Here is a 15797-nt window from a genome sequence, read left to right on the forward strand (position 1 = left end):
AGGAAGCAAGCATGCACTGTCCCAGTGCTTCTTAAACGATACTATTGGACCTGCAACACCTACTTCCTATATAGTAACTAATTCCATATTCTAGTCACCCACTGAGTAAAAAAAGTGCCCATCAACTCCCTTTTAAATCTTTCCTCTCTCATCCTAAAACCATGCCTATTTGTTTTGGACAGTCCAACCCGGAGGAAAAGTCTTTTACCTTATCTCCTCTCATAATTTTAAGCATTTGTGTACAGTCATCCTATATTCTCCTCCATTCCAAGGAAGCATAGGATCATATAACTTAGAAAGGTTTTGCTGTCTTTTTTTTGTTACATCTTCAGTGCCTTATATAGTTTGTACCCTGTGTTGTCTGTATCTCCCTGCCTGTAACGCTGCTTGCAAGATACATGACATTAAACTCAATCTAACTTGACCTATCCTTTGTGCCTACCCTTGATTCCTCGTTCAGCTCTGCGCTTTCCTACTTTCTTACATTCCTCCATTCTTGTTTTCCCTTCTTTACCCCACTGTCCGTATTGCTCTCGCTGCCTTCTCCCAGTTCAGACGAAAGATCTTGATCAAAAACATTGACTCTCCATTTCCTTCCACCGATTCCACTGAACCCCTCCGTTCTTCCAGCACTGTGTTTCCCCTCCCTCCAGTTGCGGGGGCGGAGCTATGCGTTCAGTGACGGTCTGTATGGGTGTGTCTAGGCGCTGGACGGGACGTTAAGGTCTCTGTACATTTGACGGAGGCCTCGGTGTTTTGGTATCATGGTTGCGTTGTCGTATGTTCGATTCGTTATAATCGCACTGTGGCCCCACGTCGGTTTCTGTACAGGTAGGGATTGCGCTCGGGCTGGTTACCGGGACCGCGCTGTTGCTGAGATTCGCCCTTCGCTCGGGACCCACTTCTAGCAACTCGCTGTCCCTATACGGGAGAAGTGCAGATATGGGAGAGTGTTACATTGTCCACTGACAGTACAAAGCGGAGGAATATTGTTTAAATGATGACTAATTGCCGAGCTCCGAGATGCAGAGAGATCCGTGTGTTCCAATGATCCTTGAAGCCTAGTGTACATATACTGTACCTGTATTGCAACTGATCGGGAAAGTATTTGGTGTTGGGTAATTGAAAACAGAAATAGAAAGTTATGGTTCATTTGGTGAGACTGCAGATGGACTACTGTGTACTGGTTTTATTAATGAGGTATTAATACTGCATTAAAAGTAGTGCAGATAAGATTTATTATACGAATAGTACAATATAATACACTGCAGATGCTGGAATCTGGAGCAACTCAGCTGGTTAGGCAATAGATACAAGGGAAATAGACTAAACTTTGAGGGTCAAGATCTCTGCTGATATTGTCTTACTAGACAATCGTTGCAATTTATAAGTTGTCTTGTATATGGAAAAGTTGAAAAGGCTGATGAAATTTTGAAAGGTGAGAGGCAACTGGACTGAACTGTTTAAAAACCTGAGAGGAACAGGGTAGATAATCTTTTCTCCAATGGAAGAATGTAGATCTAAGGTCCACTTTGTAGGTCCCCTCTGTTCACACTCTCCTCAGGGCCCTACTGTGAAAGCCCTATTTTCATTTGTCCTCTCATAATGCAACACCTCACACTTATCTGAATTAAACCCCGTTTGCCATTCTTTGACCCAGTTACTCAGCTGACCAAAATACCTCTGTAAATCCTGATATCCCACCTTCACTGTCGATGTCTCTGCCTATTTTAGTGCCAAGTGCAAACTTGCTACCCATGCCTTATACATTCTAATCTTAAATCATTAATGTAGGATGATGGTTAGGGGATTACTGGAGTTAAGGAATTATGTGAATACAGCATATATTAATTCAAATTAGAACAGCCTTTAGTTCCTAATGTTAATTGCAAGCAAACATCAGTTTGAAGTTACAAGGACAGTTTTGCACCCTGGTTCCTATACCCTGAACTCTACCTGTCAGACCTCTTACACTGAAATAAATCAAATATTGTTCCTTCGCTCCCTGCCATTCCAGTCTTCTCTCACTCCCAGTCATGCCTGTCTTCTTCATTAACCTTACTGTGATTAAATGCTATCTCAGCGTCCAGCCCTCACCACCCCCCCCCCCACTGACCTAGTTAAAAGCCTCCATAGTAGCACCAGCAAATCTGTCCTCAGGTGTAACCTGTCCCTCTTGTACAGGTCACTTCTGTACCATAAGACATGCCAATGATCCATAAAACCAAATCTCTGCCCCTTCAGTCATGCATTAATCTGTCATATCGTGGCACAGGCAATAAGATAGAGATGACAAAACTGAAGGTTGTGCTTTTGTGACTTTCCCAACTCCTTATTTTCACTCCACCGGACTTTATCCTCCTTTTCCACTTCTGTCGTTTGAACCAACGTGCACCAGAACTTCTTGCTGCTGACCTCCCATTTTCTCCCCCGCACGCCCCTCCCCCACCCAAAGAATGCCCTGCAACTGCCCAGTCACATCCTTGAGGCAATGCGCCATCCTGGGGTTTCACTGGAGCTGTTGGATCTCCTGTCAGTCTCTCTAACTCTTGAATCCCTTGTCACTACTGTCCTTCCTGCTTTCGCCCATCCCTGCTGAGTCCCAGGGCTAGTCCTGCTGCCACAGACTTGGCTACCTCTGCCTTCTCCTGACCAGTGAATGTGAAGACTAAATTTGAAAGACTGCTTATCTTGGCTCTTGTCCTGCTCAGCCTCTTCCTTAAAGTCTCACGGCCAAAACCATGGCACCTTGACCCCGAAACCTACACGTAGGACTCAAACACAGCCACTCTGCTAGAGCCTGACTTCTTTTTATAACTGCAGGATGTGCTGCTCTTTGAAGCTGTTGTACAAATAGCTGAGGACACGTGAAGAATAGATTGAATAGGATTGGAATGAGTGCACAGCCCTGTTTCACATGATTGGAAATGTCAAATGGTGTTGAAGTGCCACTAAACAGGATGAGAAGATCATGGAAGAGGCGAATGAGATGGATGAATTTCCCGGGACAATTAACTTTGACTTTACAGCTGAACCTTGCTCTTAAGAATAGGATCCATGTGTAATTTGAACCTCATCTCAGAATAAAGCTGCCACAGTAATGCTGTGACAGTCTGACCCAGCTCAAGGTAATAACCAGTGTGGTAATGAACTGATAATTTTAGAACCCTTTAAGGGCCAGTGGCATCATGGCAAATCTATGGTCTGCCTCTTCGAAAGACAACCATCACTACTGAGTTATGATGTCTATAACAGATTCAGATTCATTTGTCACATGTACATTGCAAATGTACAGTGAAATGTATTGTTTGCGTTAACGACCAACACAGCCTAACGATGTGCTGGGGCAGATAGCAAACTTGCCACGCATTCCGGTGCCAACATAGCATGCCAACCATATTCAGCAGAATATCACAAGCAACAACACAACAATGAAACAAAACATCAACAGCAAAACAAGCCCCTGTCCCACCTTCTCTCACACACAAGCCTCCAAATGAAGGACAGGCTGCCCCCAGGTCTCAGACTCACAGGTACTGGGGCTCCAACGTCCTGTTTTTGGCCGGGACTTGACATGCTGACCTGGGGCATTCTCCGGGCTTTGATTTCCAGACTTGCCACCCTATCTTTGATCTTCAGGCTTCGACCTTTGGACTCGCCAATCCCTGGTCTTTGACCTCTAGCTTCGAACTCTGGACTTCACCAACCTTTGGGTTTCAACCCCAGGGCTCGCCAATCACGGGACTTGTATCTCCGGGCCTGAAACTCTGACTCGCCAACCTGGGGTGTCACCTGCCCTCATTGCTGCTGCCTGCACAGACCTTTGAACCTGGGACTCATTGACCATGGCTTTTGACAATGGAGCACCCTGACTTCCGACTTCTATCTCCCCTTCATCCCTGTGTCTAACCCTAACTTGTCCCCTAACTCCCCGCACTGCCCCCAAAACCATCCCTACAAACCTGAAAAGACAACTGAGTCTGAGCCGACCTCAACAAACATCACAGCTCACTGCCATCTTGTCCAGAGGCCACACTCTGAATGACTGCAGAGATCCAGTAGCCCTGTAATAAAGGCAAAATCCTGATGGCTGTTTGATTTGAAACAACATAAACTTGTTACCCATCCAGGAAAAAGTAGTCCCTTTATTCATGCACTCCCTTCACAGTGGGATTGGTACCGGATTGGAACAAATTCTAACTAGATCCTTGTATGATTTTTCAGGATAGCTGCTCCTAACATCTCTTTTATATCTTATTTATATTCTCCTAGGTTTATTGGTATCTTCTAACCTATGACAATCCAGATCCTGGATGCTAGTAGGATGAACTATTAAGGAGGGATTTCCTTTTTAATGATGTCTGTCTTTTTTAGGGTCAGAATTTCGATTTGGATCTTACTATGCCAGTCACATGGTGTTACAGCAACAGCCCTCTCGAGCTGTTGTCTGGGGATATGGTGTAGTGGGAGCAACAGTTAACGTGAGTGTTTGGGGAGATGGTGGCATTTATAGTCGGCAGACTACTGCAGTGCATGAAGGTAAGAAATTCCCTTTTGTTGTGTGAAATGTTCGTGAAACTGTTGATCAGTAAAAGTGGTGGGTAGGATTAACGTTTAAAGGGGGAAAGAACCACAGAGGAAATTAAATAATTAAAGAGAATTGGTAAAGGAAATAAGACGCACAAAACAAATGTAGTTGAGAATAGAGAAATTTTAAAGGAAATCCAAAAGTTTTCCTGAAATAGTGGGAAAAAAAGGGGTCCTACTGGAGCACCAGTGGCGGGGGGGGTGGGAGGTGTCTACCTGTAAGGCACACTTAACTGACTTAATGGTACTGTGGCACCAACTTAAGTGAATGTAGCAATAATATCACAGTGTAAAGGGATATTCATTCACAGTGGGGAACTTGCTGGAGGTGCAGGGTAACAGCCTAAAGTCCTTAATATCCACAAGCTGGCAGTTTTTAAGACCGACCAACAGTCCTTGGGCACACAGGAAATCTGCACCAAACAGAGGTCTGGCCAGTTTAGCCAGGATGAAATCCCATGTGTAACATCACCCGCTGAAGCCGAGCATCACCTGTCGTGCCCCATAAATCTGGATCCTGCTGCCATTGGCGGCCTCCGATGAGGTTTCATCGCTCTTTGCCTTCTCATCAATAGGTGATGCTGGGAGCACACTCACTTCAGCACCCGTGTCACACAGGAAGCGTCACTCTGAAAGGGTGTCCATAATGAACAGTAGAGGTCGCTGGCAGCTGGAACTCGTGGTGTTCACAGACCTCTGATGTCCTGATGCACTGGCACTATTGAAGCTGCAAGGAGGTCGGCATTTCGTAGTGTTCCTACCAAAGCGAGCATGATAAAAACACAGGCCCAGCATCATCTGTTTCACAGCAGCAGGCGTCCTATGTTGGGACCCCAGCTGACTGGGCTTGTAGAGGTAGGGAAAGGAGGAGGAATGATACACCACTGCCTGGCTGAGTGTAGACTATCAGCCATTTTACCAAATTGCCTATAGTCCTTCATGGGTGCATTAGTGATGGCAATGCGAATTTGATCAGGCATTTTCTGCATGAAGAGTTCTTTAAAAATAAAACAAGGATGGTGGTTTCCCAGGAGAGACAATGTGTGGTCCATTAGTGTTGCCGAGCGACACTGCTACTGGTGTTAGTGGAGATTTCTCACAGAGCAAACTGTGCCTCAGCTTGTACAAACCAAGCAACAGCATTTTGCTCTCAAAACTCTGGCATTTTCAAAGCAAGTGCATTGGCCGACATGTTCAATAACTCTGGAATCATCCCAGAGCATCGGGGTCACCAACGTACGTTTTCGCAAACAGAAATGGCAAAGGCGTTCTGTGTTTCAGAAAAACCCTAGCAACTCATTTTTTGAACAAAAAACTGCACTTAAAGCATGCTGAAAACCCTTTACATAATTATGTCATCACGTCAGATCAGCCTCTAAAAGTGAAACCCCAACTCAATGTTGGTGAATTATGTTCATTTCCACCAATTACGTTACCCTACAATAAAGAAAAAGGGAAGGAGAGTGCAGGAGGCATTACGGAAGGCTCCAGAATAAAGAAATAGACTAGAATGTTTAAAAAGGGATAAGCATTTCACTTCTGGTAAAATGTAGACAAAATTGACAAAGTCATGAATACAGGATTGAATGTGTTAAAGTGCACGCAGTATGTTGGCTCCTTGCTGTGTCGTGGTATAAATGCTCATGCAAACCAAGGAAGGGGACATAAATCATACCTATCTAAAACAACATGTGAGGAATTCATCAATCTGATTGGACCCAGCACACTGGATCACATTATCGGTGAAGTGAAGAAATACAAGTATTATTCTGTTTCATTGGATTCTACTCCAGATATATAATGTGCACCAGCTGACTTTGACTGTGTGCTACATTTTGCCATCTGGACCAGTTGAAAAATTTGTGAAGTTCTTGGATATGGAAGGTCATAGTGCTGAACAGCTCGCTCAAAGTTTACTTGACTTTTTAAAGGAAAATGACATTGATATAAAAGACTGCCATGGTCAAAGTTACGACAATGCCAGCAACATGAGTGGCAAGTACGAGCACGAATTAAAGAGCTGAATGAGTTTGCGGATCACATTCCATGTTTTGCACATTCGCTAAATTTGGTTGGAAAATGTGCTGCTGAATGTTGTCAAGAAGCATTAACTTTCTTTCAATTTGTAGAAAGCCTGTACACATTTTTTTCTGCTTCTACTTATCGGTGGGATCTCCTTTCTGCTGCATTATCTGATGGTGGTGCTCATTTGCCCATTGTGAAAAGAATGTCAGATACCAGGTGGTCAGCTCGTGCAGATGCAACAAAAGCACTTTTACACAGCTTTTCTGCAATAAAACAAGTTTTGGATGACATTTCAAATAACAATGATCAGAAGGCAGAGTGTCGACAACAGGCTCGTGGACTACTTTCAACCGTGATGAAGTTGGAAGCAGGAGTAATGGTCATATTGTGGGATCAAGTATTACAGCGTTTTCAAATGACCAGTGCTTCTTTGCAATCTTCTGTCCAAGACTTGAACACAGTTGTGCACTCTATGAATCCTTGCATGGAGATATTCAAGCTATGCAGTCTACTTTTTTAGGCATTGAGCAAAGAGCCAAGGATCTGACTAAGTGTGAAGATTATCAGCAGCAAACTCGAAGAAAACACAAGCAAAATTGTGCGTATGATGATTTCAGTGGTTCCGGTACTCTTGATCCACTTGTTGAATCTCAAACACCTTCTCAGAAGTTTAAAAGCCGAACATTTCTTGCCATTATTGACAGCTTGCTTTCTGCCCTGTCAAAAAGGCAGAAAGCTTATCTAAAGGTGAACGGTGTTTTTGGATTCCTTCATCAGTTACAGTCATTTACACCTGAAGAGATTGTAAAGAGGTCAACAAATCTTATTAAATCAAATCCGGAAGATCTGGAAGAAAGTATTAATGAAGAACGTGTGCAGTTTACTGAACTGTTGAAAACTGATCTTGCTTCTCATATTAGCGCCAAACAAGACCTTGTAGAGTTGCAGTTGTACCATTTGATAACTGACAATTCTTTGGAGTCATGTTTTCCAAATGTAGAAAATGCCTTGCACATGTATTTGTCACTCATGGTTACCAACTGCAGTGGAGAACGCTCATTTTCAAAACTAAAAAGAATTAAAAATGAACTAAGCACCATGGGTCAAAACGGATTGAACAATCTCACTCTAATGAGCATTGAACATGAACTTCTGCGTGAAATAGACATTTCCAGTATCATCAACAAATTTGCTCATGCTATATCTAGAAAATCTAACTTTTAAATTGTAGTTTTGTTACTTTTGACATTTGAAATTGATACCTACATGTAAGTAATACTATTACTGAAGTGTCAGACATTTGTCGTATTATCTGGCTGTATAGCAAATGAAAAAATTGAATTATTTTACTATGCAAGTAAATAATTTATGTTTTAATACTTAAGTGCATTTTTAAAATTTAGGGCCCCTTTATAACATATGCTACAGGCCCCGCACTAGCTTAATCCAACCCTGTTTCAAGTACCTCAAAGGTATAAGATTAGCACATGCGGGAGGCTCGGTCTTTTTCCTTTGTCTCCAGGCCATGCTTCACAGAACCATTGGAAAATTTGCTCCAGCCACGCACTTTTAGCTAAGTGTCTGTTTGTTGAATATTCAATTTTGTAATCAGAGTAACTCACAGATTTAGAGGTTTGGTCAAATCTTTTACTGTTTATAAATAAATTACTAGCATGCTTATTCGTAACTAGTGTTCATAATCTGTCTCACTCACGAAACCTGTGAACCTGCTTCCTCGTGACATGTACATTCCTTGATAATAAATGTCTTTTGAACTTTGAATGCGATGTTAGCATTCACTTCAAGAGGACTAGAAAATAAAAGCAAGAATCTAATGCTGAGGCCCTGTAAGGTACTGGTGAGGCCTCACTTGCAGTATCGTGAGCAGTTTTGGAATTTAAGAAAAGATGCGCTAACATTGGAAAAGGTTCAGAGGAGCTTCATGAGAAAGATTCTAGGAATGAAAGAGTTATCATACGAACAGCGACGCAAGACTCTGGCCTGTGCTCACTGGAATATAGAAGAATGGGGGAGGGGAATCTCGTTGAAACCAATCGAATGTTGAAAAGCTTTATAGAGTGGATGTGAAGAGTATGTTTCCTTTGGTTAGGGAGCCTAGGACCAGAGGGCACAGCCTCAAAACAGAAGGACATCCCTTTGGAACCGAGATGAGGAAGAATTTCTTTAACCAGAGTGCGGTGAATCTGTGGAAATTCCTTGCCACAGGGCTGTGGGGGCCAGATCACTGGGTACATTTAAGGTGGAGGTTATTAGGTTCATGATTTATCAGGGCATGAAAGGTTGCGGGGAGAAGCAGGAGGATGGGGTTGCAGACATCCCACTCTGCAAAAACTCATTTCAGGGAGGTAGCACCTTCCCCCCCCGTCGACCTCCAAGGGTGTATGTAATACTTTGTTTAGTGATTTTGTCTAATCTGTAAACCAAGTTGGGTATATGCAGCAAATGTTACATTAAAATATGCACTTATATTATCATGTTTATTCTATTACAACTTTAAGAAAGTCTACAGGGAGTTTGGCTTCATCACGTAGGACATCAATAGCATAGCTCCTTGGCAATCGCCTCTGATCTGGGCCGACATTTACGTGGTGGGTGGCACCTAATTAATTAGCTTGTTTATTTCGGCTTTTTTCTTTCTTTCTTTTTCAATCTTTTTATTAATTTCAAAATACAGGAACAATACATAGCAATAATACAAATAGTAGGAGATATATTGTTGCACTTAAAAAAAGTAATTGCAAAACCAAGTAGTGTAAATTAACAAAGCTCCCAAACATGTAGAACTAACCACGGATAATACAAAGCAAAAAAAAACTGGAAAAAAAACATGAAAAAGGAAAAAAAAACAAAACAAAAAAAAACAAACCCCATCCCCAAAGAAAAACAGAATTAATCAACTAAACTAAAAGACTTGGGCAAAACTAATAACTTAAAAATGGAAAAGAAGAAAACCTTAGTGTCGACGACTCCATTCCCCTCCAACAACAGTACAGAGAGGTAAAACAAGTTTGGAAATGATCAAATTACATCAAATGAAAATGCTGAATGAATGGCCTCCAAGTTTTTTCAAACTTAATGGAAGAGTCATAAACTGCACTTCTAATTTTCTCCAAATTAAAACACACCATAGTTTGTGAAAACCAATGAAATACAGTAGGAGGGTTGATCCCTTTCCAATTCAACAAAATGGACCTTCTAGCTATTAAAGTAAGAAATGCAATCATCCTTCGTGATGAAGATGTTAAATTATTTAAGTCTATCATTGGTAGTCCAAAGATAGCAGTAATTGGATGAGGTTGTAAGTCTATATTTAGGACCGTTGAAATAATATCAAAAATATCTTTCCAATATTTCTCCAACAAGGGACATTACCAAAACATGTGGGTTAAAGAAGCAATCTCAGACTGGCATCTGTCACATATTGGATTAATATAAGAGTAATAACGAGATAGTTTATCTTTGGACATATGAGCCCTGTGCACTACTTTAAACTGTATCAACCTATGCTTAGCACATACAGAGGATGAATTCACCAACTGAAGAATTTTTTCCCATTTATCAGTCGGTATATTAATCTCAAGTTCTCTTTCCCAGTCAGCTTTAATTTTATTAGAAGCATCAGGACATAGATTCATAATTATATTATATATAATTGCTACTACACTTTTCTGAGAGAGATTTAAATCTAAGATTTTTTCCAAAGTGTCCATTGGATATGGGTGTGGAAAATTAGGAGAGACAGTAATTAAAAAGTTTCTAATCTGTAGATATCTAAAAAAGTGAGATCTGGGTAAGTTATATTTATTAGAGAGTTGATCAAAAGACATAAAACAGTTATCCAAGAATAAATCGCGAAAAGATATTATACCTTTGGTTTTCCAATCAAAGTAAGCTTGATCCATCGTGGAAGGTTGAAAAAGAAAATTTGATATAATGGGACTTGCTAGAATAAATTGATTAAACCCAAAAAATCTTCGGAATTGAAACCATATACGTAAAGTATGCTTAACTATTGGGTTGTTTATTTGTTTATATGATTTAAAAGAAGTAAAAGGAAGTAAAGTTCCTAAAACCGAACCCAAGGAAAACCCTTGTAATGAATTAGATTCAAGATTTACCCAATGAGGGTTTAAAGATGCATCCAAATCTTGTAACCAAAATTTTAAATATCGAATATTAATTGCCCAATAATAGAATCTAAAATTCGGGAGGGCGAGCCCCCCCTCCTTTTTAGATTTCTGTAGATACCTTTTACCTAACCTAGGATTTTTATTCTGCCAAATATATGAGGAAATTTTTGAATCTACGTTATCAAAAAAAGATTTTGGGATAAAAATTGGAACCGATTGGAATATATACAAAAATTTGGGCAAAATGATCATCTTAATAGCATTAATCCGACCAATCAAAGACAAAGAGATTGGGGACCATTTGGTAAATAAAAGTTTAATCTGATCAATTAAAGGTAAAAAATTAGCTTTAAATAAATCTTTATATTTTTTGGTAATTGTTATCCCTAAGTATATAAATGAATCAGTAACCAATTTAAATGGTAAACGTCCATAAATAGGTACCTGCTTATTTAAAGGGAATAATTCACTCTTACTAAGATTCAATTTGTAACCAGAAAAGTTACTAAATTGAGCTAACAGATCTAAGATAGCAGGAATTGACTTCTCCGGGTTAGAGATGTATAACAACAAATCATCTGCTTATAATGATAATTTATGTATTTCGTTTCCATGGGTAATACCAACAATATTTGGTGAGTCACGAATAGCAATTGCTAAAGGTTCAAGAGCAATATTAAATAGTAAAGGACTAAGAGGGCAACCTTGCCTAGTACCACGAAAAAGATGAAAAAAAGGAGATCTATAATTATTCGTACAAACCGAGGCTACCGGGGAGTAATATAACAATTTAATCCAAGATATAAATGTCAAATTAAAATTAAATTTCTCAAGAACATTAAATAAATAAGGCCATTCAACTCTGTCAAAGGCTTTCCCAGCAGCTAATGAGATAATACATTCTGGGGTAGTAAATGAGGGGGTGTAAACAATATTCATTAACCTCCTAATATTAAAGGATGAATAGCGATTTTTAATAAATCCGGTTTGATCCATGGAAATAATTTGAGGTAACACCTTCTCCAGTCTAGTAGCTAGAATTTTTGAAAAAATTTTAGAGTCTACATTCAGAAAAGATATCGGTCTGTATGATGCACAATCAGTAGGATCTTTATTCTTTTTAAGAATTAAGGAAATAGAGGCTTCATAAAACGATTGTGGTAATTTACCTAAACTGATTTTACCTAAACTGATTGCTTCCTTGAATATTCTAGACAACTTAGAAGAAAGAATGGAAGAAAAAAATTTTTAAAATTCCACTGTAAACCCATCCGGACCGGGTGCTTTACCGGAATTCAATGATGAGATTGCAGTTATTATTTCTTCCTCTGAAATGGAAGTTTCTAATGATAGGGAATCTTCGGGTGATAGTTTCGGAAAACTCAATTTACTTAAAAAATCATGCATGAAATTAGGATCATGAGGAAAATCAGAGTGATATAAAGAAGTATAAAATTCTTGAAAGGTTTGGTTTATCCCAACATGATCAACTGTGAAAGTATCATCCTGTTTACGAATCTTAGTAATTTGACTTTTAACGCTTGACGCTTGACGTTTAACGTTTGACGCTTTTTTCTTAAAGATGTGCTGGGTGCATTCCGGCCACCGCTGTATTCTTCATGGCCCGGAGGTTGAGGACCACTGAATTATAAGTCACTTAGAAGTCAATCGCATCATAACATTTTAAGTAACGTTTGGATATTAAACACACAGCGCATATTTTCCTCGTATGAACATATAAAATCATTGCAACACACCAATACCGCTGAACCAGTGGGAGCCCTGGGCTTGTTTCCCTGCAACAACACGGTCCTATGGAGGGGTGATGGGAGACAGCGATACTCGAGGGGGCACACATCAAAGTTGCTGGTGAACGCAGCAGGCCAGGCAGCATCTCTAGGAAGAGGTACAGTCGAAGTTTTGGGCCGAGACCCTTCGTCTTGGTTGGGGACCACTCTTAGCACGAAGAGAGACCAATCAGGATGCTCGCTCTCCCTCTCCCTCTCCCTCTCAAAAAAATCTATTTCCGGGATATTGTATATAATTTCCGGGCGTCAGGGAGCCACTACCGATATGCAGGAGACTCCCGGAACTTCCGGGAGAGGTGGGATGTCTGGGGTTGAGAGGGAAATGGATCAGCCATGATGAAATAGTGGAGCAGACTTGATAGGTCGAATGGCCCAATTCTGCTCCTATGTCTTCTGGTCTTTGTAGTCATTGCCTCAATGACTATTATCCAGTTGCACCTACATCTGCCTTAATGAAGTGTTTCAAAAGGCTGCTTATGGCTGGAATTAACTTCTGTCTGATAAAGGACCTGGACTCACTGCAATTCACCTTCTACCACAACAGGTCTATGGTGTATGCAATCTCACTAACTCTCTACTCAGCTTTGTAGACAACAGTAAAGCATGTCAGATTGCTGTTTATCGATTACAGTTTGGTGTACAACACCATCAGCTCCTCCGTGCTAATCAACAAGCTTCAAACCCTGGGCCTGCATACCTCCCTCCTCCACTTCCTTATTGGGAGACTACAGTCGGTGCTAATTAGTAATAACATCTCCTCACTGACTCTCAACACAGACACACCTCAAAGATGTGTGCTTAGCCTACTGCTGTACTCTCTATACATTCATGACTATGTGGCAAAGCACAGCTCAAGTGCCATCTATAAATTTGCAGTTGACACCAGTATTGTTGGTAAAATCTCAGATGGTGATGAGGAGGCATACAGGAGTGAGATAGATTGGCTGGTCGACAGGGTGAGTAGTTTTAAGTTCCTGGGTGTCAGCATCTTGGAGGATCTATCCTGGATCCAACACAACGATGCAATCATGAAGAAGGCATACCAGTGGCTCAAGGACCTTGTGAAGATTTTGTACGCCACCAAAGATTCTTGCAAATTTCAGTCGATGTAAGGTGGAAAGCATTGCACCTCAGCCTGGTGCAGCGGCTGCAATGCACAAGATCGAAAGAGGCTGCAGAGGGTTGTGAACTCAGCCAGCCCTATCAAGGGCAACTCTCCCCATCAATGAGGACATCTTTTAAAGGCGGTGCTTCAACAAGGTGGCTTCCATCATTAAAGACATGCGCTCTTCTCATTACTACCGCCAGGGTACAGGAGCTGTAAGGCTCAGTGATCCAGCAAAAGCTTCTTCCCCTCCACCATCAGTTTTCTGACAAGTCCATAAACCCATGAACTCATTACTCTTTTTGTTTGCTCTACTGATTTTGTAATTTTATGTCTTTGCACTGCACTGCTGCTGTAAAACAACAAACTTCATGCCATAAGACAGCGATAATATACCTGATTCTGACTCTGAGAGATTGGATGGGCTGGGTTTATTCTCACTGAAATGTAGGAGAACCAAGGGCTGACCTTGCAGAGGTTTATAATATTATGAGGGGCATAGATAGGATCGATAATTAGTCTTTTTCTTCAGGGTAGGGGTGTCTAAAGCCAGCGGGCACAGGTTTAAGCTGGGAAGGGTGACTTGAAGGAGTTCTGAGGGATATGTTTTTCAGAGGGTAATGGTTATTTGGCTGCAAGAGGAGGAGGCAGATTCTGATAAGTGCAAAGTGTTGCCCTTTAGGAAGTCAAATTATTTCTGTAAACTATTTGGAAGTACATATATAGGGCAAGGCTAGTAAATTTGCAGATGTTACAAAAAGTAGCTGGTGTGGTAGACAGTGAAGAAGGTTATTAAAAATTACAGGGGAATCTTGATCAGCTGGGTATGTGGGCTGAGGATTGGCAAATGGGTTTCAATTCGAAGGTGTGAAGTGTTGCAGTTTGGGAAGGCAGACTATGGTAGGATTTATACGGTGAATGAACGGGTCCTAAGGGGTGTTGTAGAATAGAGGGACAATAGAACTTGTTCACTGAAAGTAGTGTCAGAAGTAGGCAGGGTGGTAAAAAGGCATTTAGCATGCTGGCCCTCAGTCAGGACATTGAGTAGAGGCTTTGGCATGTTACGTTGCAGTTGTACAAGATGTTGGTGAGGCAGAATTAGAGTACTGTGTGCAGTTTTGGTCACCACTTAAACGAAAGACATTACTCAACTGAGAAGAGTGCAGGGATTTATGAGGATTCAAGAGCCTGAGTTATAGGAAGACGTTGGACAGTCTAGGACTTCGTTCCTTGGAACATAGGAGGTTGAGGGTGACCTTACGAAGGTGTATAAAGTCATGAGGGATATGGATAGGGTGAATGTACATATAATTTATCCCAGGGATGAGGAACTAAAAATTTGAGAGTATAGGTTTCAGATGTAAGATTCAAAAAGGACAGCTTCTTCATATACAGGTTTTCGAACGTTTGCTTTACAAAACCTCACTGTTACGAAAGACCTACATTAGTACCCTGTTTGCGCTTTCAGAAGGTGTTTTCACTGTTACAAAAAAAATTCAGCGCGCGATAAAAGATACACCGCGCGAAAAAAAGCAGCATGCGCTCCGAGCAGCCGCTCTCCCCGGATTCGGAACGGCATTCTCGCCAGCATTGCTTAATCAGGTGCCTGTGAGCAGTCGTTTGCAAGATGAGTTCTATGGTATCGAAAAAGCCTGAAAGAGCTCGTAAAGGTGTTACACTTAGCATAAAACGAGACATAATTAAGCGTTTCGATCGTTGTGAACGAAGCAAGGACAAAATGAGTTTGGCTTGTGGAAGCTGACGAAGATGATGTTGATGAGGTTTTGGTATCCCATGACCAAGAACTGATAGATGAAGAGCAGATGCATTTGGAAGAGGAAAGGATAACAATCGAAACCGAATGAGTAATGATAAAGTACGACTTTAATTTTGAAAGGGTATGTAGGTTTAGGGGATATTTGCAAGATTCTTTGAGTCCTTACAAAGAACTGTGTGATAGAAAAATGCGCGAGGCTCAGCAGTCAAGCAAGCCTCCCACATCAGCCACAGCAGACAATGAACCTTGACCTTCGACATCGAGGTGGGTAGTCATAAGAGAAGATGAGCTGCCTGCCCTGATCGACGATGAGATGACACCCCCGTGTCCCACCACCCCAACAC

At 41.2% G+C, this 15797-nt stretch overlaps 2 protein-coding genes across 3 annotated transcripts in view; one reads left to right on the plus strand and one right to left on the minus strand.

The window, feature by feature from the left end:
• The window catches only part of acad8 (acyl-CoA dehydrogenase family, member 8), a 103377-nt gene extending 102734 nt beyond the window's left edge, over positions 1 to 643 (minus strand). Inside the window, exon 1 of one of the 2 annotated variants that reach the window (XM_072238512.1) lies at positions 443 to 643. In XM_072238512.1, the coding sequence (XP_072094613.1) occupies positions 443 to 494 (52 nt within the window). In that variant the 5' untranslated portion in view covers positions 495 to 643. The remainder of the gene's footprint in view (positions 1 to 442) is intronic. The other variant, XM_072238514.1, reaches the window with a different exon arrangement.
• The window catches only part of siae (sialic acid acetylesterase), a 62521-nt gene continuing 47240 nt past the window's right edge, over positions 517 to 15797 (plus strand). The window contains exons 1-2 of the mRNA XM_072238508.1: positions 517 to 831; positions 4375 to 4539. Of these exons, the coding sequence (XP_072094609.1) occupies positions 765 to 831; positions 4375 to 4539 (232 nt within the window). The 5' untranslated portion in view covers positions 517 to 764. The remainder of the gene's footprint in view (positions 832 to 4374; positions 4540 to 15797) is intronic.

The sequence above is a fragment of the Mobula birostris genome, chromosome 20, assembly GCF_030028105.1.
Source record: "Mobula birostris isolate sMobBir1 chromosome 20, sMobBir1.hap1, whole genome shotgun sequence".
Lineage (NCBI taxonomy): Eukaryota > Metazoa > Chordata > Chondrichthyes > Myliobatiformes > Myliobatidae > Mobula > Mobula birostris.